The following is a 26,642-nucleotide window of genomic DNA, read 5'->3' as shown; positions in this document are numbered from 1 at the left end:
TACTTCAAGCTCTAAACCCTCAAAGGTAATAATCACACCGGTGGGGTGAGGGGAATTCTTCTTACCAAACCACATGACCTTTGTTTTGGAGGTGTTCAGAACAAGATTAAGGGCAGAGAATGCTTATTGGACACTAAGAAAGCTTTGTTGTAGAGCGTTTAACACAAAATGCGGGGAGGGGCCAGCTGAGCATAAGACTGTATCATCTGCATATAAATGGATGACAGAGATTCCTACTGCTTTAGCTATGCTGTTTGATGTAAATTGAGAAGAGCGTGGACCTAGGATCGAGCTTTGGGGTACTCCCTTGGTGACAGGCAGTGGCTGAGACAGCAGATGTTCTGACTTTATACACTGCACTCTTTCAGAGAGGTAGTTAGCAAACCAGGCCAAAGACCCCTCAGAGACACCAATACTCCTTAGCCGGCCAACAAGAATGGGATGGTCTATCGTATCAAAAGCTTTGGCCAAGTCAATAAAAATAACAGCACAACATTGCTTAGAATCAAGGGCAATGGTGACATCATTTAGGACCTTTTAAGTTTGCAGTGACACATCCATAACCTGAGTGGAAACCCTATTGCATACCCAAGAGAATACTATAGATGTCAAGAAAGCCAGTCAGTTGATTATTGACAAGTTTTTCCACAACTTTTGATAAACAGGGCAACATAGAAATTGGAAATCAGCTTTAATCTCCCTCTTTAAATAAAGGACACACCGTGGCTGCCTTCGAAACAATGGGAACCTCCCCAGAGAGTTTAGACAGGCCTGGTGATGATAGGGGCAGCAAACTTAAAGAAGTAAGGGTCTAAACCATTTGACCCAGATGTTTTTTGGAGGTCAAATTTAAGGAGCTTCTTTAGCACCTCGGACTCAGTGACTGCCTGCAAGGAGAAACTTTGTAGCGAGGCAGGGGGAAAAGGGGGAGGAGCATCGGGGATAGCCGCATTAGAAGGGATGGGAGATGAGGAAATGTTGGACGGGCAAGGAGGCATGGCTGCGTAAAATAGGAATCCTGATTTAATGAAGTGGCGATTAAAGTGCTCAGCCATGTGCTCCTTGTCAGTAACAACCACATCATCAACATTAAGGGACATGGGCAGCTGTGTGGAGGAGGGTTTATTCTCCAGGTCTTTAACCATTTTCCAGTGAGAGAACTCCTCCTTAAAGAAACTAACTTTGGCCTTCCGGATAGCCTGAGTGCACTTATTTCTAATTTGCCTGAACGAGAGTATGCGTGCCCCAAGCGATTTGACAAATGGAATTCTTGAGGTGGAGTAACAAATCAGTAATAACAATTCATAATCTTATAAATGTGCCATATATTACAATATATTGGCCATTATCAAGGTGATAAAGTTTCTGATGTATAAAAATAATGTTTGCAACTTCAAATGTAGGTCTACATTTATTGTCTTGTATGTTGTGATTTGGGTGTATTGTTCTGAAACCAGGACGAAAGTGATTAAACAATTAGACAACACTGCCCCCTTGTGTTGAAGTATTTTAGTGCAAGACCTTTCAACGCAATCCCCTCTTGTTACTGGTTGTCTGCTATGGTTCTCTTTTGTGTGCTTGTCATCTTACTGGATATTATGTATAGATTTTCAGCCAACATCATTGATTACAGTTTTTATTGGTAGAATAGTTTATATTAAGCAACATAATTCAGGATGAACGGAATGAACTCCTTAATCTAGGAACCAAGCGCAACCGTGGACGTGTTTCCTTTCGGACATTCACACTTGTGACAAATTTCCGAAGTACACATTTCAGCATGGCGTGGAGAAAAATGTGTAACGTTGGATCTCTAATTGTGTACAGCATAACGATTGTTGCGGCGTTGTAATTATTCATTTAGCTCTTTATAGAGGTGAAATATTCCTGTTTAAACCATGAGTACCGATTAGTTATGTTATTGTTACTTAGCAAATGTAGCTAAAGTTAGCGAATTCGTTCATGTTTAAGCTTCTGATCACATGTTAGAAGAGCTAGTGAACTTGTAGCAAGTAGCTAACTTACTGAGCTACAGAACGTTTGAAGTATATTGGGTTGTCAAAAGCTAGTCATTTAGCAAGGTTAATTTTTTTAATGAGATATTAAGAGTATAAAGTGGAAGTCCTGGCTGTCATTACTCTCACACTGCTTCCCACCAAGAAATCAGAACCGAGTTGACAGCAAGATTTTCAAAAGCAAAGCTCACAGCCATCGAGACATGATGTGTAAAGTCAAACCAGAGAAAACGGACTCTGATGCTTCTAAAATGCCAAAATCCAGTCAGAGCCAAACGAAAAAGAAACCTCTAAAGAAAACGTTTTATCAACACACCAAGAAAAAAGAGCCCATTTCAAAAGATCAAGGTAAAACCAAGGCGTTGCTTCCCCCGAAAGATGCCCAACAGTTTTCAACCAACTGGAAAACGTTACTAGAGGTAAGGACTTGGTTATGACAGAAATGGCATGTTGTGATACAGATTTTTGGATAAATGACAGACTTGAATGCATTAGTACCACTGTCATCCCTGTCAAAAATGTGGTGTTATTAGAGCTCTCTCTATTTGCAGGTGTTCAAATCCAACCCCCCTCCTGTGAAAAGACAACTGTTTCAGCAGAACTCAAAGAAGGAAGTCCCTAATAAACCCACCAAAGACATTTCAAAGAAGGACGAGACTCATAAGAAACCAACGAAAGACATTCCGAAGGAGGTGGCGGTGGTGCATAAGAAGCCTGCTAAGAACTTATCAAAGACAGTGACTGATGCCAAGGCAATAAAGCCCAAGCAGGTGAACAGTGGGAAAGGATGGAAGGACAGTTCTGTTCCTAGTAAAACTCAGGTGAATGGGATAGATCCAGGACGATCGGGGACAGAACAGCCCAAAGCCAAGAAGAGGAAACCGAGCAGTGTCCAGATAGACAGCAATGCACAGTTGAAGAAGAAGAAAGTAGAATTGGAGGAAAAGAAACCCACTGAGTAAGTCTTTCAGTGTTACCAATATTTCCTTGACTTGGGCAGGAGCTTACCAGAACTAAGTACCAGCACCTCCACTGTTCTACTGTTTGAGTTTCTGCACATCTTTTATAGAATATCAGCTCAAAGGTGTTGCAGAGTTTCTGCACCTAAATATAAACAGTACAGGCACCCAAAATGAATACCGGCAAGTAAGTGTGACTATTGAGGTGTTGACTTCAAAAACTTCTCACTGTTGTAAAAAGCAAGTGTATGGTTTGTCTGTGTTTAGTCACTTCTGTAGTCAATTGTCAAACTTGCATCCAAACCTACGGTCAGATTATCAGATATTATTTCCACAGACACTCAGTGTTGGTTAATGTATGTGATGGTTAATGCATATCTGTCCTCCAATAGATCGGACATGTGGTTTGATGATGTGGACCCTGACGACATTGAGGCCACAGTGGGAACAGAGGCAGCCAATATCATGAGGAAGATTCAAGGCACTCAGAAGACAGACGCCCAGACCACAGAGAGCGCGCTGGTCAAGGACAGGGCATTTGAGGGGTAAGTTAGGCAGCGATTCTCAACTGGTGGTTTTTGAATGGGTTGCAAGTGTTGAGTTTTTTTATTTTTTATTATGAAAGAATACTCCAGTCTGATCTTAAACCATATAGAAAGTGTGTCAATTATAATGAATTTAGATTTTTACTTCATTTTAATCTCAATAATTTTTCTTCACAGTATTGCAGTGATTTCAATATAGAGCTATTAGCTTATTTGTGCTACATGAACAGCAGTGCATATTCCACACCTATCTTAGCCTGGTAGGCAAACTGTGGGGGTGTAAAGAAACCCGGAGCACCTGCTGCTTTAGTTGTGCCAGGACCACTCTCTCACATACCTTCATCAGCTGGGAAGTGAGTGCAACAGGCTTGAAGTTGTTTAGGCCCTGCCCTTGGTGTTTTTGGGAACAGGCACAATGCAGGGGGATTTCCATTGTGTAGGTACAGTAGAGGTAGACAGTGACTGCATGAAGATAAAGTGCAGGGTGCCGCTCACCTGCACAGTACAGTCACTGAGCACTCGGGTCTGATTCTATCCGGTCCAACAGCCTTCCTGGCATTTGTCCATTTGAACTGTTTCCTCATATGGTCCACAGTCTGAGTAATTACCCGTACTGTGGCAGTCACTATCCAAGCGCATGACAGAGAACCCATCCAAAGTCACTGATTCAACAAGTGTATCCTCCCTAAGCCAAGTTTTGATGAAAGAAGGAAAGCTAACATCGTAAAAGTCCTGTTGGCATTGAATGTTTGCGTACAGCTCATCTACCTTGTTGGGGAGTGGGTGCACGTTCCCCCCCATAATGATGAAGGCTTGCATTTTCTCTGTCTGTTCCGCACTCTCACACCAAATGTATTTATAAAGCCCTTCTTACATCAGCTGATATCTCAAAGTGCTGTACAGAAACCCAGCCTAAAACCCCAAACAGCAAGCAATGCAGGTGTAGAAGCGCGGTGGCTAGGAAAAACTCCCTAGAAAGGCCAAAACCTAGGAAGAAACCTAGAGAGGAACCAGGCTATGGGGGTTGGACAGTCCTCTTCTGGCTGTGCCGGGTGGAGATTATAACAGAACATGGCCAAGATGTTCAAATGTTCATAGATGACCAGCAGGGTCAAATAATAATAATCACAGTGGTTGTTAAGGATGAAACAACAGGTCAGCAACTCAGGAGTAAATGTCAGTTGGCTTTTCACAGCCGATCATTCAGAGAATGAACAGATGGGACGTCCGGTGAACAGGTCAAGGTTCCATAGCCGCAGGTAGAACAGTTGAAACTGGAGCAGCAGCACGGCCAGGTGGACTGGGGACAGCAAGGAGGCATCAGGCCAGGTAGTCCTGGGACATTATCCTAGGGTTCAGGTCCTCCTCCGAGAGGGAATTCGAGAGAGTATACTTAAATTCACACAGGACTCCGGATAAGAGAGAAGAAATAGTCAGATATAACAGACTGGCCCTAGCCTCCCGACACATAAACTACTGCAGCATAAATACTAGAGGCTGGGACAGGAGGGGTCGGGAGACACCGCTCCACTTTGTCTGGTTGGAGCGCATACAGCTCCTTGATTGAGTATATCACTACAGCATTCAAAATAATTATTTTTCATGATGTGAGTATTGGTTTGTGACAGACAAACTGGTTCAATTTGGGTCCCGAAGCAAAACCAGTTGAGAACCGAAGCAAAACCAGTTGAGAACCACTGAGTTAACCACATAAGTTTAACAGGTTGTTTTTTGGAAATCTTACTAGAATCTTACTTCTGGCAATGTCATAAGAATCCCCGCCCCATAAATGATGCCCTGTGGACATATTCATAGATTATGCAATGTAGGTCAAGTCACCTTTTTAATATGCATGAAGGGTACGCCTGATTGTCATTGTAAAGAAATGCATTTCCTTCTCCCACATTACCTTGTATGCGTCGTTTAGCTAGCTGGGAATAGAAGTTTGTTTCTTCACCTATTGGTGTCCTTATTTAAAAAATTAAAAATTATTCCATAACTTGAAAGCCCCGTTTGCTACATTCATTTTATAATGTGATTTGAAAACCTGTTCAGCCATTTGGGCCCAGTGACTCACTACCCAAACACCTCTGGTTTCAAGTGGCCAAGAGATGTCATGTGACCTCCTACTGCTATCTAGTGCAGGGGTTCTCAAACGTTTTCACTCAGGCCCCCCTTCCAGCATTGGGAAACGTCCTCCTATTTCTATGAGCACAAGCACTGTTAATAATACAAACTGTTAACACCCCTCTAGTTGGAGTTTTTTTTTGCAGGTTTATAGCTTATTTCCTGCAATTCTACACGTTGTCATGAGTAGCAGAGAAAAACGTGCGGTTTTAAAGCTCTGTCTTGCAATTGTACACTGTATTTTTATGTGATATGAGTGACTCAAACATTACTACAAAATCAATGGGCTAAAAAACCTAGGGAATGGGGGGGGGGGGGGGGTCAAGCTTCAAGTCAAGTACCAGGTGTGACCAAGGCTTTTTCTTTCCCTGTTCATCATGGCACCTGTCAGCCTGACCAAGGCGGTGGCTATGGACTGTGAGATGGTGGGTGTGGGGCCAGATGGCGAGGACAGCATCGTAGCCCGGGTCTCCCTTGTCAACCAGTTTGGAAAGTGCATCTATGACAAATTCGTCAAACCCACAGAGAAGGTGACGGACTACAGGACAGCTGTCAGTGGTATCCGACCAGATGACATCAAAAACGGTAAGCAGGATGAGCTGACCTCCTTAGTGATTATTTTACCACTGTATTAATATGGTCTTATGGTAGCATTGGAAACGGCAACAAACTCCCTAAAGACCAAAAGAGTCTTATTTTAGGATGAAGTTATCTGCGGGTCGTTTTCAAATGTGACTTTTGTGTCGTCTGTTATATTCTGCAGGTGAGAATGTGAAGACCGTACAGAAAGAGGTGGCTGAGATCCTCCAGGGGAGAACGCTTGTGGGACACGCCATTCACAATGACCTCAAGGTACACTACTATGATGTAACTTGCATTGTTTATCATTCTAACTAAAACCTGACCATTGTCAACATTTACATATACTTTCCATGCTAACATTTTTCAGATTTTGTTTTTGGATCACCCAAAAAAGAGAATCAGAGACACCCAGAAGTATAAACCTTTCAAGAAAATTGTGAAGGTAAAGACTGGTTTGTGGGCAGATATTTTGTATTAATGTGCGTGACTGAAGGGGTTGTAATATCACTATAAGAGGAGGATAATGTTATTTTTTTTCCAGAGTGGTCGGCCCTCTCTGAAACTCCTGTGTAGAGAAATACTCGGTGTCAAAGTACAACAGGGAGAACATTCATCCGTAAGTCAGCTTTTTATCAATCTTTTTTTATTTTGTAGCTCACATATACAGTAGTACAACTGTGAACCGTAGCCAATGTCTGAGAATGTGTTGCAGGTCCAAGACGCCCAGGCGACCATGAGGTTGTACACGGTGGTGAAGAAACATTGGGAGGCAGAGATCAAGGCTAGTCATAACAACCCGGAGTTAACCAAGAAGACAAAGGAACCAAGGAAGCCCAAATCGCCCAAACACAAATGAACCTGACTGAACTGCATCGGTCTGTAATGGGACTGAGGACTCGCCCTTGACTAGATGGCACAGGACAGGAGGCTTGATTGAATTAACAATTGTTTCTTTTGGAAGTGAACTTGCACTTTGAGGTCTTAGTGAATTGAGGAATCTTTTTTCTTGGTGACCCATAAGGATTACACAAAGTGGTTTGATCAAATCCCACTCAACCCTAATCATTCAGAAAGTTGGTTATCAGAAACAGCCTAGTGCCGCTTTAACTATGCATGGATCTTTCATTCATTGTCTGCTATATCAGTTTTCTGGTTCGAATGTTTTAAAATGTGGTATTTTCTGATCTAACATCCATGTCTTGATGTTGAATATCTGCAGTTAAAATTCCAAGTGTTTGGATGATGTGTTTCCTTTGTATTTGAGTTTTTCATGAATTAAAAGTTAGATATTTAAATCACAAGTAATAACTAGGAGGAAAAATGTTTGGCCATATGGAGAGAATACCATGGGCGCGTTCGTAAATTTGCTCTGGCCATCTATAACGGATGAATTTAAGAACGTTCGACATGACCGGTGTCAGTAAATGTCGGCAAAAATGTGAATTAGTGTTGCCAGCAGCAAAGTTAGTCACCAATGCTCTGGATAACATGAAAAAAGCCTAACCAACTCTGCTAGGGTGAGTAAAATGGTCAGTGAGGTGTTTTCTAATTTTTGTATGGAAGTAGCTATCAAGCTAGCTAATTTTAGCCGGATAGCTTGACTGCTGTTAAGGTCAGAACGCTCGGATCAACCCTACTCCTTGGCCAGAGCAAAACGCTCTGAATTTACAAACGCCCAAATCGCTCTCTGGCACTCCAGAGTGAATTTACAAACGCACCCCCATATAACTAGAAACCAAGTTAGTATGCTAATTTTGACCTTATAGTACATTACATCATAAAAAAAACTAAATTCACTTCGATTCAACATAACTAAACAGAAGAATACACAGAAACCCCTTACAGCAAACTAGAGGTCTGGGCTGCAAAACTCATTCCTATTGCATGGGGCAAGCTGTTAGTGTTTGAGGTTCCAGAGTGATGCAGCAGTCTAAGGCACTGCATCTCAGCGCAAGAGATGTCACTACAGTCCCTGGTTCAAATCCAGGCTTGTATGTCATCCAGCTGTCATTGTAAATACGAATTTGTTCTTAACTGACTTTTCCAGTTAAGTAAAAAAATATTTTAGATCATTGTTCCATAATGCTATAGTGTAACCATTAAAGACTTGTATGTGCCCAGAGATCATAAGGTAAGGATTAGTGTCCCTCTTGTATATGGGGGTGAAACTCTCTTTTAAAATGTCTAGCAAATTGAGTTACAAAACCATGAACCTGCCAAAATCGACTATCATTCCAAGAACCAAGATGTCTTTTGGGGAAGGTGTCTTATTTTAAACCCATTTTACATTTACCTGAATTTTTCACCCCAAAATCTTATTACCGAAATGCACCCGGATTAAATTCTCAGGTCATTTTATAAAGCTTAAGTTATTTGAATATAACACAAAGTTGACATTAAACTATATTTATTACATACAGTGTCTGGACACGTGTCAAAAAACTTTCTAGTTCCTGTAAATCTCCAGGTTTTATTCATCCATTATGCATCATCTAGAGTACCCCATTTGGCCTTCTCATTGCCAAAATGTCTGAAGAGCTCAAATTGGGGAAAAGTTATTTCATTTGAAATATATATTTTCAGTGTTATGTTTAACTCAGGCCTTTTCATTAGGGGAGCAATGTTAAAATAAAATATTGATTTGTTTAACTTTTTGGGGTCTGTTACAGTAATGAAAATGTTGGTAAAATGCATAATATCTGATAAACTATTGAAATATATGTGTTGAACCTTTAACTAGGCAAGTCAGTTAAGAACAAATTGTTATTTTCAATGACAGCCTAGGAACAGCAGGTTAACTGCCTTGTTCAGGGGCAGAAAGACACATTTTTACCTTGTCAGCTCGGGGATTCAATCTAGCAACCTTTCGGTTACTGGCTCAACGCTCTAGTTAACTGTGAAGCTACATTAGATAGCTGCTAACACACCTATGTTGCATATTATTTTGAACTATGAGCCTAAATAGTGTTCCATATATTCCTAAGTAATATATCGTTTGTGTGCCTGTAGTGTTTGATTCCATTTAACAAAAGCTGGTTCATTTGTACGTGTATGTGGATAGTACCTATGCATTGGTTAAAGTGACCTGCAATAGTGTTCTTGCTAGTTACCCTGTATGATGTATATAGAAAATAAAAATATGCCTAACTGAGAACCAATCATGGGTGACCATTTTACTGATTGAAATGTTTTCCAATCCAGAGATAATGTGCGAGATGCACTACTGTAAGCGGTGTGGCCAAACAAGCCAACTCAATGCATTACTTTTCACCAAAAGAGTCAATCAAAAAAACAACAGTAGCATGTTGCCGAACACATTTCACCTGTGATCAGAGGTTGGACAGAAGATTGTATCTCCTATCTGACTAAGGAAAAAGCCTTCTTTGTGTGCTGTGTTAAACACTATTAGTCTCTGAATCAAGACATGATCTCATCACAGTCCTTAAACCTTTAACATTCTGCTTCCATGGGTCAGAAATCTAGATCGCACTAGGATTTGTAGAGTCGAAAACAAACATTCTGAAGTGGCATAGATCAACCGGGTTCTAGGTCATTTCAGGTTCCAGAAGAGAACAACAATAGATGGGCCCTAAAGAAAGGCTATAGTGCTTTAGAACCTAATTCAATTCGTATCGCAGAGGTTCAGTGCTATTGCGTGATTTAAATGTTAAAGTAGTTTCCGATTGAGCCGACATGTGCATTGTTTACCGTGAATGCAGTCTCCACGAAAGTGGGAACATTACCTTTGAATTTCAATTGCACTACAGCGCTGAACTTCAGAGATGTATTGAATTGAGCCCTTAATCTGTTTTTCTTCTCATGATATACACAACCTGTAGCAACCTGTGACTGTTTGATTACAAGCAAATTTGTAGAATGCCCCAAAAGCTGATAAGATAGTTCATCTTATCTGTGCACTGAAAACCGTTGTTAGAACTATGATGTCACAGTGAATCCTATGTCCTCTGTAAACATGCAATGTTGTCAATGTTTGTTCAAAGTATTCAATTGAAAACTGAATATTGGTTACTTCATATCTCAAGTAATCAATATAAAAGAGGACTCCCATCTTTGGGTACTGGATGGATATATTTGGGATTACTGTCCCAATGGCCGAATTTCCAATTGCCGGTGGCACAGAGGAAGATGACTTGGGAAAATCCTTAACAAAAACTACAATTCCACTTTCACTATCGCCCAGGTTTCCTGAAAGGCGGATTGGCTAAAATGGTACATTCCTTTTCCTACTTGCAAAAAATGGATACCCCAGTAACCAGGACAACAAAACAGCACACAAAAATGAAAAAAGAAAAAACATTAAAACAACCGCTAAACCTTTACATGAACTAAAATGTCAAACTAAATTCACACTATAAAAGGACCAAATTACATAAAATCTATACGGACACATTTCATCAAATAAGACATTAAAGATGCAGCAGTTTAGATACATAAATAAAGCCAGTAACAGAGAGGTGGGGTAAAAGAGAAGAGATGGTGGGTTAGAGGGGTTGACATCTTTATCTCTTGATAAAGGATAGTGTTCCTCTGTGAGACCGGAGGGATGAGCCATGTCACTATATTGACCCATGTCACTATATTGACCCGTCAGTCGTCCCGGTCAGCTTCTCCTCATCCCCCAGTTTCTGGTGATTCAGCCTGGCGTAACTCACCGCATCGCCCCTGAAAGAAACAGAGTGGTGGAAGAGAGAGAAATAGGGCCGAAAGCATGACACCACAGAGGAAAGGGGAGATATTAGATATAATGTTGAATGAGATCATTTACAGAGTTACTTTTTGCCACTCAAAGTTACAATGAGAGTATGGAATGAAGCTGTTATCTCCTGTTACAAGATGTTACATTATTTTAAATGTAATGCATCTTACTACTGATTAATAACACCTAAACATCTAAATGTTGATTAAAAATGTATGTTCATTTGAACTGAAAGGGGAGAAAGTGTGAGAAAGAGGGGCGAGAAAGAAACAAATTCAATCTCAAGTACACTATGTAGGCCTACACACATATATTCAAATCTTATCACAAAAGTATGAATAGAAAAGCCTCACTTTTTGCCCAGTGAGACGAGACCATAGAGGACTCCCGTAGCGAAGGCAATGGCATTTCCAAACAAAGTGGTGATGGAGAAGCTCAGGAATATGGGAAACAGTGCCATCCTGGAAATACAAGAAACAGGGTTTGATTGAATGGTTGATTACAGAAAACTTGGAAGTATGTTTTTCAACTGGTTAAAAGGTCATTTAAAATTGCAGGCCTAGACAATGGACAGCTGAGTCATGTGAAGACAGCAGGTATCAGTCCAGTTCTTACCCGCAGTAGAAGAAGGCTTTCTGCCATGGCTTGAATTTGTCAGCTCTAGCTGCCACTGCGTTTGCAAACTCAATGAACTGGCAGCAGAATGGAACTTCACACAGGAACAGCACAAAGGCATTCAACCTTGAAAAAGAAGGAGGACATTAGCACAGTGATGGATCTTATATATATATATATATATATATATACACACACACACACACACTCTCTCTCTCTCTCTAATATATGTAGGCATGTATGCAAATCTAAAGCCTTGGATAAGGATCATATAGTTCAAGACAAACTTACACCATCCATACTCCAGCAGCGATGTTTAAAGGGTTGACAGTGACACACATCCACACTCCTGAGATGGCACATGCTTCAGTGGGAGAGAACATATCAAATTACATGCAATGTTACAGTTCTGATAATGCAACCAGATCAAGTCCAAACAGGTATAAATATGCATGTGGACGCTTCAGGCATATAGGGTCACCATGAATACCAATTTACCAGAATAAAGGAGGCTTTGTTCCAATTTAGAAATATGACAAACAGTGCTATTACCCTGACTGGGGACATTATTCATCCACACTTAAATCAAATATAGCCTAACTGGAAACAACAAGGGCCTAAATTTCCGTTTAAACAAACATGAGTGGTTTTGATAGCAGGAGCACCAGAGGATCAGCTCTTCTCCTCTGGCAGAGAGCCATAGAATACGAGCCAAACAGGAGACAGATGAGTATTAATCTGAGGTTACAGGCCCCATGCTAAGATCCTGCTAGGTCCCTGATATACATTGCCTGGTTGGCTCTGCTGGGTGCAGCTACCAGTCCAGTGGCCACACTGTGAGCATGGGAAGGGACCCAGACAATGAAAAGACGGGATAATTACACACATGACATCCATTGTACTCTGTAATACACACAACACACACACACACACACACACACACACACACACACACACACACACACACACACAAATACATGAATTCACACAGCCCACTAGTGTCTCAAAGCTGAGACAGCTCATATTGTATTTTGTACCCAACTTTGATTTTGGTTAAATTATTAACTAGTGGGGCTAGAGTTGTATTGGTTTGAAACCATTAAAGCTTGAAAACACAGCACAGGATTTCTATCAAGAGAGAAACATCATGCTAACCTCATGCTAGTAATGACAGATTGGAGATCCCATACAAGTGTGATTAAATTAAATGGCTGCCACTGGCAACAACCTCCCACAGTACCAGATGAGACCATTCGGCTTGCTAGCACACACATGCCATACCCACACAGAGACAACCACACACAAGCACTGCTAGTCTCAGAGACACACATATGCAGTCTACTCTGCAGTAGCTAAAGTCAGAGGAATCATATACAGTGCCTTCAGAAGGTATTCATACCACTTGACTTAGTCCATATTTTGTTGTGTTACAGCTTGAATTCAAAATGAGTTACATAAGATTATTTTCCTTACCCATCTACACACAATACCCCACAATGACAAAGTGAAAACATGTTTTTAGACATTTTTGCACATTTATTGAAAATTAAATACAGACATATTTCATTTACATAATTATTCACACCCCCAAATTAATACTTTGTAGAAGCATATTTGGCAATGATTACAGCTGTGAGTCTCTAAGAGCTTTCCACACCTGGATTGTGCAAATTGCACATGATTGTTTTTAGGATTCTTCGACCTCTGTCAAATTGGTTGTTGATCGTTGTGGCGGCAGGGTAGCCTAGTGGTTAGAGCGTTGGACTAGTAACTGGAAGGTTGCAAGTTCAAACCCCCGAGCTGACATGGTTGTTCTGTTGTTCTGCCACTGAACAGGCAGTTAACCCATTGTTCCTAGGCAGTCATTGAAAATAAGAATTGGTTCTTAACGGACTTGCCTAGTAAAATAGATTTAAGTCAAAACTGTAACGTGCCAACTTAGGAAGTCAAGATATCCCTCTCGTGGTGTGGGGGCTGTGCTTTTGCAAAGTGGGTAGGGTTATATCCTGCCTGTTTGGCCCTGTCCGGGTGAGGCCACAGTGTCTCCTGACCTCTCCTGTCTCAGCCTCCAGTATTTATGCTGCAGTAGTTTATGTGTCGGGGGCTAGGGTCAGTTTGTTATAACTGGAGTGCTTCTCCTGTCCTATTCTGTGTCCTGTGTGAATTTAAGTGTGCTCCCTCTAATTATCTCTTTCTTTCTCTCTGTCGGAGGACCTGAGCCCTAGGACCATGCCTCAGGACTACCTGGCATGATGACTCCTTGCTGTCCCCAGTCCACCTGGCCGTGCTGCTGCTCCAGTTTCAACTTTTCTGCCTGCGGCTATGGAACCCTGACCTGTTCACCGGACGTGCTACCTGTCCCAAACCTGCTGTTTTCAACTCTCTAGAGACAGCAGGAGCGGTGGAGATAATCTTAATGATCAGCTATGAAAAGCCAACTGACATTTACTCCTGAGGTGCTGACTTGCTGCACCCTCGACAACTACTGTGATCATTATTATTTGACCATGCTGGTCATTTATGAACATCTTGGCCATGTTCTGTTATAATCTCCACCCGGCACAGCCAGAAGAGGACTGGCCACCCCATAGCCTGGTTTCTCTCTAGGTTTTGGCCTTTCTAGGGAGTTTTTCCTAGCCACCATGCTTCTACACCTGCATTGCTTGCTGTTTGGGGTTTTAGGCTGGGTTTCTGTACAGCACCTTGAGGTATCAGCTGATGTAAGGGCTATATAAATCAATTTGATTTGATTCACAGTCTACTTGGTAAGCAACTCCAGTGTATATTTGGCCTTGTGTTTAAGGTTATTGTCCTGCTGAAAGATGATTTAAATCTCCCAGTGTCTGGTGGAAAGCAGACAACCAGGTTTTCCTCTAGGATCTTGCCTGTGCTTAGCTCCACTCCATTTATATTTTATCTTGAAAAACTCCAGTCCTTAATGATTAGCCGCATACCCATAACAACACCCAGCATTATGCAGTATGCTTGAAAATATGGAGAGTGGTACTCACTAATGTGGTGTATTGGATTTGCATCAAACATAACACTTTTTTTGTATTTAGGACTAAAAGTTGCCATTTTGTTGTTGTTGTTGTTGTATTAATTCAGTGCCTTGTTGCAAACAAGATGCATGTTTTAGAATATCTTTATTCTGTACAGGCTTTTTTCACTCTGTCAATTAGGTTAGTATTGTGAAGTAACTACACTGTTCCATCCATCCATCTTCAGTTTTTATTCTATCACAGCCATTAAACGTAACTGCTTTAAAGTCACTATTGGCCTCATGGTGAAATTCCAGTGCGGTTTATTTCCTCACTGACAACTGAGTTAGGAAGGACGCCTGTATCTTTGTAGTGACTGGGTGTGTTTATACACCGTCTAAAATGTAATCATGTAATGTAAATGTAATCCATTCTTTATTTTTACCCATCTATCAATAGGTGCCCTTTGTTGCGGGGTATTGGAAAACCTCCCTGGTCTTAGTGGTTGAATCTGTGTTTGAAATTCACTGCTCGACGGAGGGACCTTACAGATAATTGTATGTGTGGGGTACAGAGATGAGAAACACTATTATTGCACACAGAGTGAGTCCATGCAACTTATTATGTGACTTGTTAAGCAACATTTTACTCCTGAACTTATCCAGGGTAAACCATAGCAAAGGGTTCATTCTTACTGACTCAAGACATTTCAGCTTTTCATTTGTTATTAATTTGTCAAACTAATTCCACTTTGACGTTATGGGTTAATGTGTGTAGGCCAGTGACACAAAATCTCAATTTAATCCATTTTCAATTCAGGCTGTAACTAAATGTGTAAAAAGTCTAGGGGTGTCAATACTTTCTGAAGGCACTGTAGGACATATCCTATCCTGAGCTCGGATTCAACAGCATGCTGAAGTATACAGAGCCAATTTAAAATGCAGCGGTCCCGCATGTGAATGTGATACAGCGACCACTACTCCGGAATCATAGCTACAGCGAGCAGGGAAGGGATAGGTGGGAAGGGAGGGCAGGGATGTGATTGGCCTACTGCTTGGGAACTGCAACGCAGGCAGAAACAACACCTCTCTGTCTGTCTCGCACTGAGTACTCTACTCTAGTTAACATTATAAAATAGAAGCTATCACTGAACATAGCTTATGACTTATTGTGCCAGCCAGGCAAGTAGAAAGCCTATGGCACAAGAAGATATGTGACAGCCAGGAGAGCAGACAGACAGTGCCAACTTCCAGCCTCTTAGTTCCTGTAAGGAACAATGTGAACATGTGACTAATGGGTTATTGTTGTACAGAGAGATGCTGGGGTAGAGTGATGTGGCAGTGCTTTGTCTGGGCAGACAGAGGCGCTCAGTAAGAACACTGAAGGCCTCAACTAAACACTGTAATATTTCAAAGACAGCAGATCAGCAGAGCTTCCAAAAGAGTATAGCCTCACACTGTCATTTCATGCCCTTCCTTCATGTGCACGTGCCTTCAGTCATGAGAGAGTAAGCATGCATCGCATGTCAATTGAAGTCAGCTAGTATTTACATGGTTTTGTGCCTGTGTCAGGTGATAGAAATGTAAATATTTTTTAATATTTTTTTTATGATTGCAACATTGCTGTAAAAATTGAGGAGGCAAGTGGAAGAAGGTAGAGAACTGTCATATATTAAATTAGCAGAATTGTCTGGAAGATATTGGATCTAAATAGATAAATACAGACCAATAAATATGGATATTTTGTCTCAAGTTTCAACCATCTGAAGGACCAACACCACAGACAACCGGTAGAGTAAGTTCAAATGTAATTGTATTCAACATTCAGGCTGTGTATACCATCAGCCTAAAGTCAGCAGGTGAAAACACTGACCTGTGTTAAGGTAGAGACAATAAGGATTAGCCACAATAGTGGAATTTGCAGTTCACCTTGAAAACAAAAAGTTCCTCATTGAAATGTATCCTAAAAGACATAAATAGTGGAATAATTCAGTCTAGATAATGTTAAGTAAGGTTGGAATGTAGTTACATAATATATAGATTAATTAGACAATAAACAGTCAAATAATCCCACTGTGGTTGCACTAGACCGCATAATTGCATTGGGGGCATACATATGCACTGTACATATAGCCTTACCTATGGAGTGTGCACCCATGAAATGGGTTATCACCCTACTCAGCAACACCCACAGATCACAACGATGTAGAGTTTAATTAATTAATGATTTAAGAAAATAAATAGTTCTGTAACAACGTTCCAACCTGGTTTAGCATGATCTAGTCCACATATGGCATTATTCCACTATTTGGATCTGTTTGGCTCAGTTACAATGGGTAACTTTCATTTTGAAGGCAACCAGCAAATTCCAATATTGTAGCTATCTTCACACAGGTATCCAAATTCCAGACAAAGGTTCCCCATTGAAACGGATTCAAAAAATAGTGGAATAATGCCATATTTGGACTAGATAATGCTAAACAGGTTGGAATATTGATACATAACATAAAAATAAATACAATAATTAATAAGTAAACTCTACAGAGTTGTGATCTGTGGGTTTTGCTGAGTTGGGTGATTCCACTGTGGATGTATTAGACAAAATAATTGTACAGCCTTAACTATGATCAATGATCGAAGATGGCATAGCAGTTCAGACGTCTTTTGTCCTCGTCTTGTCCCGTATATATATATATATATATAACTTTTTTCACATAATTCATTTACATTTTCCATCAACTCATCTTCAAAACACACTCCTGCAACCCGCCTCACCAATTGATATTTATAAAAAAGTATTATTTACCTCAAATCTGTAATCCTCCAAGAAGCTAGCCAGGAGCTAGCCAGAAGCTAGCCCAGAAGCTAATCCAGAAGCTAGTTCAGAAGCTAGTTCAGAAGCTAGTTCAGAAGCTAGTTCAGAAGCTAGTTAGCTTCTTTACTGGCAAATCGTTAGTATTCAGCTAACCACGGTTTGTGGTCATCAAGCTAAGAAAATCTATCGCTAGTTTTGTACGGCGCAGCGTGGCTCGGAACGGAACATACCGGACCAATTTTTCTCTCCATGTCCCTGGATTTCAACCACTCTCTGGACATTCATACCTGGATCTCACAGCTAGCTAGCTGCTATCCGTGTGACTATCGGCTTTCGTCGATTCCGGAGCAAACATCAATTATTCCGGAGCTAGCCAGCTCCGTCAATCACTCCTGAGTTCCATCAATCACTCCTGGGCTGCAGTCACCTATCCGGACCCGTTTTACTGCCTATGCGGAGCCCCACCGGGCCTTCACAACTGGACTTCCGACGTTATCTACCCGAAGGAGTTATCCGGCTGGCTCCTCCGTCGCGACGTTACCTGAACGCCCATCTGCGGCCTGCTAACCGTTAGCTGTCTTATCGGCTGCTATCTGAATAGACAATCGGACAATTTATTTATTTTTATTATTATGTTTTCTTCTTGGGCCTCTATAACTATATCTATTGTTTTTATTTTTGTTGTTGTTGTGTGATTTGGATTTGGATTAATCCCCTCTACCACACGGAACCCCACTAATCTACTGACAGAACGCAAGAGGTGGCTAATAACAGACCTCCATCCTATGCTAGCTTGCTACCGATGGCCTGGCTAGCTGTGTGTCGCCGCGACCCCCAACCAACCTCACTACTCACTGAACCCTTATGATCACTCGGCTAAGCATGCCTCTCCTTAATGTCAATATGCCTTGTCCATTGCTGTTCTGGTTAGTGTTTATTGGCTTATTTCACTGTAGAGCCTCTAGTCCTGCTCACTATACCTTATCTAACCTATTAGTTCCACCACCCACACATGCAATGACATCTCCTGGTTTCAATGATGTTTCTAGAGATAATATCTCTCTCTTCATCACTCAATACCTAGGTTTACCTCCACTGTATTCACATCCTACCATAGCTTTGTCTGTACATTATACCTTGATGCTATTTTATCGCCCCCAGAAACCTCCTTTTACTCTCTGTTCCAGACGTTCTAGACGACCAATTCTTATTGCTTTTAGCCGCACCCTTATTCTACTCCTCCTATGTTCCTCTGGCATTGTAGAGGTGAACCCAGGCCCAGCAGTGCCTAGCTCCACTCCTATTCCCCAGGCGCTCTCTTTTGACGACTTCTGTAACCGTAATAGCCTTGGTTTCATGCATGTTAACATTAGAAGCCTCCTCCCTAAGTTTGTTCTATTCACTGCTTTAGCACACTGCCAACCCGGATGTTCTAGCTGTGTCTGAATCCTGGCTTAGGAAGACCACCAAAAATTCTGACATTTTTATTCCAAACTACAACATTTTCAGACAAGATAGAACTGCCAAAGGGGGCGGTGTTGCAATCTACTGCAAAGATAGCCTGCAGAGTTCTGTGCTACTATCCAGGTCTGTACCCAAACAATTTGAACTTCTACTTTTAAAAACCTACCTCTCTAAAAACAAGTCTCTCACCGTTGCCGCCTGCTATAGACCACCCTCTGCCCCCAGCTGTGCTCTGGACACCATATGTGAACTGATTGCCCCCCATCTATCTTCAGAACTAGTGCTGCTAGGCGACCTAAACTGGAACATGCTTAACATCCCAGCCATCCTACAATCTAAACTTGATGCCCTCAATCTCACACAAATTATAAATGAACCTACCAGGTACCTCCCCAAAGCCTTAAACACAGGCACCCTCATAGATATCATCCTAACCAACTTGCCCTCTAAATACACCTCTGCTGTCTTCAACCAAGATCTCAGCGATCACTGCCTCATTGCCTGCATCCGTAATGGGTCAGCGGTCAAACAACCTCCACTCATCACTGTAAAACGCTCCCTGAAACACTTCAGCGAGCAGGCCTTTCTAATCGACCTGGCCGGGGTATCCTGGAAGGATATTGATCTCATCCAGTCAGTAGAGGATGCCTGGATATTTTTTTTTAAACATGTCCCATTCAAGAAATTTAGAACCAGGAACAGATATAGCCCTTGGTTCTCCCCAGACCTGACTGCCCTTAACCAACACAAAAACATCCTATGGCGTTCTGCATTAGCATCGAACAGCCCCTGTGAGATGCAGCTGTTCAGGGAAGCTAGAAACCATTATAGTCAGTTAGAAAAGCCAAGGCTAGCTTTTTCAAGCAGAAATTTGCTTCCTGCAACACTAACTCAAAAATGTTCTGGGACACTGTAAAGTCCATGGAGAATAAGAACACCTCCTCCCAGCTGCACACTGCACTGAAGATAGGAAACACTGTCACCACTGATAAATCCACCATAATTGAGAATTTCAATAAGCATTTTTCTACGGCTGGCCATGCTTTCCACCTGGCTACTCCTACCTCGGTCAACAGCACTGCACCCCCAACAGCAACTCGCCCAAGCCTTCCCCATTTCTCCTTCTCCCAAATCCGTTCAGCTGATGTTCTGAAAGAGCTGCAAAATCTGGACCCCTACAAATCAGCCGGGCTAGACAATCTGGACCCTTTCTTTCTAAAATTATCTGCCGAAATTGTTGCCACCCCTATTACTAGCCTGTTCAACCTCTCTTTCGTGTCGTCTGAGATTCCCAAAGATTGGAAAGCAGCTGCGGTCATCCCCCTCTTCAAAGGGGGGGACACTCTTGACCCAAACTGCTACAGACCTATATCTATCCTACCATGCCTTTCTAAGGTCTTCGAAAGCCAAGTCAACAAACAGATTACCGACCATTTCGAATCTCACCATACCTTCTCTGCTATGCAATCTGGTTTCAGAGCTGGTCATGGGTGCACCTCAGCCACGCTCAAGGTCCTAAACGATATCTTAACCGCCATCGATAAGAAACATTACTGTGCAGCCGTATTCATTGATCTGGCCAAGGCTTTCGACTCTGTCAATCACCACATCCTCATCGGCAGACTCGACAGCCTTGGTTTCTCAAATGATTGCCTCGCCTGGTTCACCAACTACTTCTCTGATAGAGTTCAGTGTGTCAAATCGGAGGGTCTGCTGTCTGGACCTCTGGCAGTCTCTATGGGGGTGCCACAGGGTTCAATTCTTGGACCAACTCTCTTCTCTGTATACATCAATGAGGTCGCTCTTGCTGCTGGTGAGTCTCTGATCCACCTCTATGCAAACATTTACATTTAAATCATTTAGCAGACGCTCTTATCCAGAGCGACTTACAAATTGGTGCATTCACCTTATGACATCCAGTGGAACAGTCACTTTACAATAGTGCATCTAAATCTTAAAGGGGGGGGGAGGGAATACTTATCCTATCCTAGGTATTCCTTAAAGAGGTGGGGTTTCAGGTGTCTCCGGAAGGTGGTGATTGACTCCGCTGTCCTGGCGTCGTGAGGGAGTTTGTTCCACCATTGGGGGGCCAGAGCAGCGAACAGTTTTGACTGGGCTGAGCGGGAGCTGTACTTCCTCAGTGGTAGGGAGGCGAGCAGGCCAGAGGTGGATGAACGCAGTGCCCTTGTTTGGGTGTAGGGCCTGATCAGAGCCTGGAGGTACTGAGGTGCCGTTCCCCTCACAGCTCCGTAGGCAAGCACCATGGTCTTGTAGCGGATGCGAGCTTCAACTGGAAGCCAGTGGAGAGAACGGAGGAGCGGGGTGACGTGAGAGAACTTGGGAAGGTTGAACACCAGACGGGCTGCGGCGTTCTGGATGAGTTGAAGGGGTTTAATGGCACAGGCAGGGAGCCCAGCCAACAGCGAATTGCAGTAATCCAGACGGGAGATGACAAGTGCCTGGATTAGGACCTGCGCCGCTTCCTCTGTGAGGCAGGGTCGTACTCTGCGGATGTTGTAGAGCATGAACCTACAGGAACAGGCCACCGCCTTGATGTTGGTTGAGAACGACAGGGTGTTGTCCAGGATCACACCAAGGTTCTTAGCGCTCTGGGAGGAGGACACAATGGAGTTGTCAACCGTGATGGCGAGATCATGGAACGGGCAGTCCTTCCCCGGGAGGAAGAGCAGCTCCGTCTTGCCGAGGTTCAGCTTGAGGTGGTGATCCGTCATCCACACTGATATGTCTGCCAGACATGCAGAGATGCGATTCGCCACCTGGTCATCAGAAGGGGGAAAGGAGAAGATTAGTTGTGTGTCGTCTGCATAGCAATGATAGGAGAGACCATGTGAGGTTATGACAGAGCCAAGTGACTTGGTGTATAGCGAGAATAGGAGAGGGCCTAGAACAGAGCCCTGGGGGACACCAGTGGTGAGAGCGCGTGGTGAGGAGACAGATTCTCGCCACGCCACCTGGTAGGAGCGACCTGTCAGGTAGGACGCAATCCAAGCGTGGGCCGCGCCGGAGATGCCCAACTCGGAGAGGGTGGAGAGGAGGATCTGATGGTTCACAGTATCGAAGGCAGCCGATAGATCTAGAAGGATGAGAGCAGAGGAGAGAGAGTTAGCTTTAGCAGTGCGGAGCGCCTCCGTGATACAGAGGAGAGCAGTCTCAGTTGAATGACTAGTCTTGAAACCTGACTGATTTGGATCAAGAAGGTCATTCAGAGAGAGATAGCGGGAGAGCTGGCCAAGGACGGCACGTTCAAGAGTTTTGGAGAGAAAAGAAAGGGATACTGGTCTGTAATTGTTGACATCGGAGGGATCGAGTGTAGGTTTTTTCAGAAGGGGTGCAACTCTCGCTCTCTTGAAGACGGAAGGGACGTAGCCAGCGGTCAGTGATGAGTTGATGAGCGAGGTGAGGTAAGGGAGAAGGTCTCCGGAAATGTTCTGGAGAAGAGGGGAGGGGATAGGGTCAAGCGGGCAGGTTGTTGGGCGGCCGGCCGTCACAAGACGCGAGATTTCATCTGGAGAGAGAGGGGAGAAATAGGTCAGAGCACAGGGTAGGGCAGTGTGAGCAGAACCAGCGGTGTCGTTTGACTTAGCAAACGAGGATCGGATGTCTTCGACCTTCTTTTCAAAATGGTTGACGAAGTCGTCTGCAGAGAGGGAGGAGGGGGGGGGGGAAGGATTCAGGAGGGAGGAGAAGGTGGCAAAGAGCTTCCTAGGGTTAGAGGCAGATGCTTGGAATTTAGCGTGGTAGAAAGTGGCTTTAGCAGCAGAGACAGAGGAGGAAAATGTATAGAGGAGGGAGTGAAAGGATGCCAGGTCCGCAGGGAGGCGAGTTTTCCTCCATTTCCGCTCGGCTGCCCGGAGCCCTGTTCTGTGAGCTCGCAATGAGTCATCGAGCCACGGAGCGGGAGGGGAGGACCGAGCCGGCCTGGAGGATAGGGGACATAGAGAGTCAAAGGATGCAGAGAGGGAGGAGAGGAGGGTTGAGGAGGCAGAATCAGGAGATAGGTTGGAGAAGGTTTGAGCGGAGGGAAGAGATGATAGGATGGAAGAGGAGAGAGTAGCGGGGAGAGAGAGCGAAGGTTGGGACGGCGCGATACCATCCGAGTAGGGGCAGTGTGGGAGGTGTTGGATGAGAGCGAGAGGGAAAAGGATACAAGGTAGTGGTCGGAGACTTGGAGGGGAGTTGCAATGAGGTTAGTGGAAGAACAGCATCTAGTAAAGATGAGGTCGAGCGTATTGCCTGCCTTGTGAGTAGGGGGGAAGGTGAGAGGGTGAGGTCAAAAGAGGAGAGGAGTGGAAAGAAGGAGGCAGAGAGGAATGAGTCAAAGGTAGACGTGGGGAGGTTAAAGTCGCCCAGAACTGTGAGAGGTGAGCCGTCCTCAGGAAAGGAGCTTATCAAGGAATCAAGCTCATTGATGAACTCTCCGAGGGAACCTGGAGGGCGATAAATGATAAGGATGTTAAGCTTGAAAGGGCTGGTAACTGTGACAGCATGGAATTCAAAGGAGGCGATAGACAGATGGGTAAGGGGAGAAAGAGAGAATGACCACTTGGGAGAGATGAGGATCCCGGTGCCACCACCCCGCTGACCAGAAGCTCTCGGGTGTGCGAGAACACGTGGGCGGACGAAGAGAGAGCAGTAGGAGTAGCAGTGTTGTCTGTGGTGATCCATGTTTCCGTTAGTGCCAAGAAGTCGAGGGACTGGAGGGAGGCATAGGCTGAGATGAACTCTGCCTTGTTGACCGCAGATCGGCAATTCCAGAGGCTACCGGAGACCTGGAACTCCACGTGGGTCGTGCGCGCTGGGACCACCAGATTAGGGTGGCCGTGGCCGCGGCCACGCGGTGTGGAGCGTTTGTATGGTCTGTGCAGAGAGGAGAGAACAGGGATAAACAGACACATAGTTAACAGGCTACAGAAGAGGCTACGCTAATGCAAAGGAGATTGGAATGACAAGTGGACTACACGTCTCGAATGTTCAGAAAGTTAAGCTACGTTGCAAGAATCTTATTGACTAAAATGATTAAAATGATACAGTACTGCTGAAGTAGGCTAGCTGGCAGTGGGTGCGTTGTTGACACTAAACTAATCAAGTCGTTCCGTTGAGTGTAATAGTTTCTACAGTGCTGCTATTCGGGGGCTAGCTGGCTAGCTAGTAGTGTTGTTTACGTTAAGTTGCGTTAAAAGAACGACAATAGCTGGCTAGCTAACCTAGAAAATCGCTCTAGACTACACAATTATCTTTGATACAAAGACGGCTATGTAGCTAGCTATGTAGCTAGCTACGATCAAACAAATCAAACCGTTGTACTGTAATGAAATGAAATGAAAATGTGATACTACCTGTGAATGCGACCGGGTTGTTGAGTTCTATTCAGAAGACGTTGGCTAGCGTTGGCTAGCTGTTGGCTAGCTAGCAGAGTCTCCTACGTTAAGGACGACAAATAGCTGGCTAGCTAACCTCGGTAAATTAAGATAATCACTCTAAGACTACACACTCTAAACCTAAACAACACAATTATCTTGGAACGAAGATACGAAGACAGCAAAGACAGCTATGTAGCTAGCTAACACTACACTGATCAGTTGACTTCTGATATTTTTCTGGACGGCTCTGACTTAGAATACATGGACAACTATAAATACTTAGGTGTCTGGTTAGACTGTAAACTCTCCTTCCAGACCCATATCAAACATATCCAATCCAAAGGTAAATCTAGAATTGGCTTCCTATTTCGCAACAAAGCATCCTTCACTCATTCTGCCAAACATACCCTTGTAAAACTGACCATCCTACCAATCCTCGACTTTGGCGATGTCATTTACAAAATAGCCTTCAATACCCTACTCAACAAATTGGATGCAGTCTATCACAGTGCAATCCGTTTTGTCACCAAAGCCCCATATACTACCCACCATTGCGACCTGTACGCTCTCGTTGGCTGGCCCTCGCTTCATACTCGTCGCCAAACCCACTGGCTCCATGTCATCTACAAGACCCTGCTAGGTAAAGTCCCCCCTTATCTCAGCTCGCTGGTCACCATAGCATCTCCCACCAGTAGCACACGCTCCAGCAGGTATATCTCTCTAGTCACCCCCAAAACCAATTATTTCTTTGGCCGCCTCTCCTTCCAGTTCTCTGCTGCCAATGACTGGAACGAACTACAAAAATCTCTGAAACTGGAAACACTTATCTCCCTCACTAGCTTTAAGCACCAACTGTCAGAGCAGCTCACAGATTACTGCACCTGTACATAACCCACCTATAATTTAGCCCAAACAACTACCTCTTTCCCAACTGTATTTTATTTATTTTGCTCCTTTGCACCCCATTATTTTTATTTCTACTTTGCACATTCTTCCATTGCAAAACTACCATTCCAGTGTTTTACTTGCTATATTGTATTTACTTTGCCACCATGGCCTTTTTTGCCTTTACCTCCCTTCTCACCTCATTTGCTCACATTGTATATAGACTTGTTTATACTGCATTATTGACTGTATGTTTGTTTTACTCCATGTGTAACTCTGTGTCGTTGTATGTGTCGAACTGCTTTGCTTTATCTTGGCCAGGTCGCAATTGTAAATGAGAACTTGTTCTCAACTTGCCTACCTGGTTAAATAAAGGTGAAAAAAATATATTAAAAAAAATAAACTAGAGTGTGAACCGTTGAAACTGGGTACCAGCCCAGTACTCAGTGAAAGCCACAGATTACCATTCCAAAGAGTTAACACAAATATTAGCGTCACAACTCTTTTTGTGGGACGTTGACTGTAGGAAATCACCTCCCTGTGTATTAGTCATTCAAATTGTACTGTCAATCACAGTAGTTATGAAAACGCTTAGTTAGTTTTTACTTACATACTCCGCCCAGGACCCCGACGATTTTACAGAGCCATCGGTACCACCATGTCATTCCATCATCGTCGGTGACAGGTTTCGGAGCTGCCGCCTCGTTGATGTTCATTTTGACCCAGTAAATGATTCAGCGACTCGCCTCAGTTAATTTAACAATAGCCACTACCGGCTGTGGCTCACTTGGACAAGGAAAACTAGCGTTAGTTAGCCAACGTCAATGGTCTTGTTGATAGTTGAATAAATCACAGAGATGTGTGTTTTAATGATAGCTTTGATCCGGTCTATACTCTGGCTAGCTAAATAACAAACTATGGTTATCAACGGAGCATTTTGTTGTCAAGATAGCTGACAGCTAACATTAGCTATGAAGCTGGCTAACTCTGCTGTCCCTGTCGCCAAAGCAAAGTCTGGCTTCTGTCACACCGCTAACCTCCACTATAACAAAGTTGGAACTTACTAAACTATTTTTTTTTTTTTTAATTAGGCAGCTAGAGCTACCACTATTAAATTACACCATTCAGAAATTATCGTTTTAACGACCTGCTTTGTCTTAATTTGTCTCTAATCTGTTTTTGTTTTTCTGTCCCGTCTTCTCGGAGGATCCCTCAGGTTCGTCCGCGTTGCATTGTGGGTGGAACTAATATAGTCTACGTCACTATTTGTTTACATGTGGGTGTGTTCCAATCCATACAGTTCGGTAGATGCTGCACAGCGACACAACAAAATCCTGTAATGTTTTTTTTATTATCCCTAATTAATTATGAGCATTTATCTATTTAATTATGATTTGCCTGAGACATATGAAGCTCCTACTTTTGCCTAAGACTCCAGCCACCCTAGTCATAGACTGTTCTCTCTGCTACCGCACCTAATCATTCAATGGTTTTCCTTTATTTTGTACTATTTTCTACTTTGTAGAATAATATTGAAGACATCAAAATTATGAAATA

The 26,642-nt window shown here is 43.1% G+C and overlaps 2 protein-coding genes across 2 annotated transcripts; one reads left to right on the top strand and one right to left on the bottom strand.

The window, feature by feature from the left end:
* The first annotated feature begins 1,692 nt into the window (after positions 1–1,692).
* LOC124049146 (RNA exonuclease 4-like) lies at positions 1,693–7,084 on the top strand. Its single transcript, XM_046370515.1, has 8 exons — positions 1,693–2,434; positions 2,567–2,973; positions 3,367–3,519; positions 6,038–6,231; positions 6,410–6,498; positions 6,596–6,670; positions 6,770–6,844; positions 6,941–7,084. Exons 1-8 carry the CDS (start codon positions 2,219–2,221, stop codon positions 7,082–7,084), a joined length of 1,353 nt encoding a protein of 450 aa, XP_046226471.1. The 5' UTR covers positions 1,693–2,218.
* LOC124049147 (calcium channel flower homolog) lies at positions 6,850–26,310 on the bottom strand. Its single transcript, XM_046370516.1, has 5 exons — positions 25,696–26,310; positions 11,852–11,924; positions 11,561–11,686; positions 11,299–11,406; positions 6,850–10,911 (listed from the first exon to the last, which is right to left on the bottom strand). The coding sequence occupies exons 1-5, from the start codon at positions 25,799–25,801 to the stop codon at positions 10,824–10,826; spliced, it is 501 nt and encodes a 166-aa protein (XP_046226472.1). The 5' UTR covers positions 25,802–26,310; the 3' UTR covers positions 6,850–10,823.
* Between the last annotated feature and the right edge of the window lie 332 nt (positions 26,311–26,642).

Source organism: Oncorhynchus gorbuscha, linkage group LG11 (assembly GCF_021184085.1).
Source record: "Oncorhynchus gorbuscha isolate QuinsamMale2020 ecotype Even-year linkage group LG11, OgorEven_v1.0, whole genome shotgun sequence".
Classification (NCBI taxonomy): Eukaryota; Metazoa; Chordata; class Actinopteri; order Salmoniformes; family Salmonidae; genus Oncorhynchus; species Oncorhynchus gorbuscha.
The sequence above is the reverse complement of the archived record's forward strand: the minus strand, read 5'-3'. Positions and strand labels throughout refer to the sequence as shown.

Bases quoted from the DNA above. Each gene is read 5' to 3' on its own strand.
- LOC124049146 (XM_046370515.1), top strand. From the start codon at position 2,219: ATGATGTGTAAAGTCAAACCAGAGAAAACGGACTCTGATGCTTCTAAA. The intron at 3,520-6,037 runs GTAAGTTAGGCA...GGCACCTGTCAG, and splicing joins AAGGACAGGGCATTTGAGGG to CCTGACCAAGGCGGTGGCTA. The intron at 6,671-6,769 runs GTAAAGACTGGT...TTTTTTTTCCAG, and splicing joins CTTTCAAGAAAATTGTGAAG to AGTGGTCGGCCCTCTCTGAA.
- LOC124049147 (XM_046370516.1), bottom strand. From the start codon at position 25,801: ATGAACATCAACGAGGCGGCAGCTCCGAAACCTGTCACCGACGATGAT. The intron at 11,925-25,695 runs GTAAGTAAAAAC...CTCCCACTGAAG, and splicing joins CGGGGTCCTGGGCGGAGTAT to CATGTGCCATCTCAGGAGTG. The intron at 11,687-11,851 runs GTAAGTTTGTCT...TTCTTTTTCAAG, and splicing joins GCTGCTGGAGTATGGATGGT to GTTGAATGCCTTTGTGCTGT.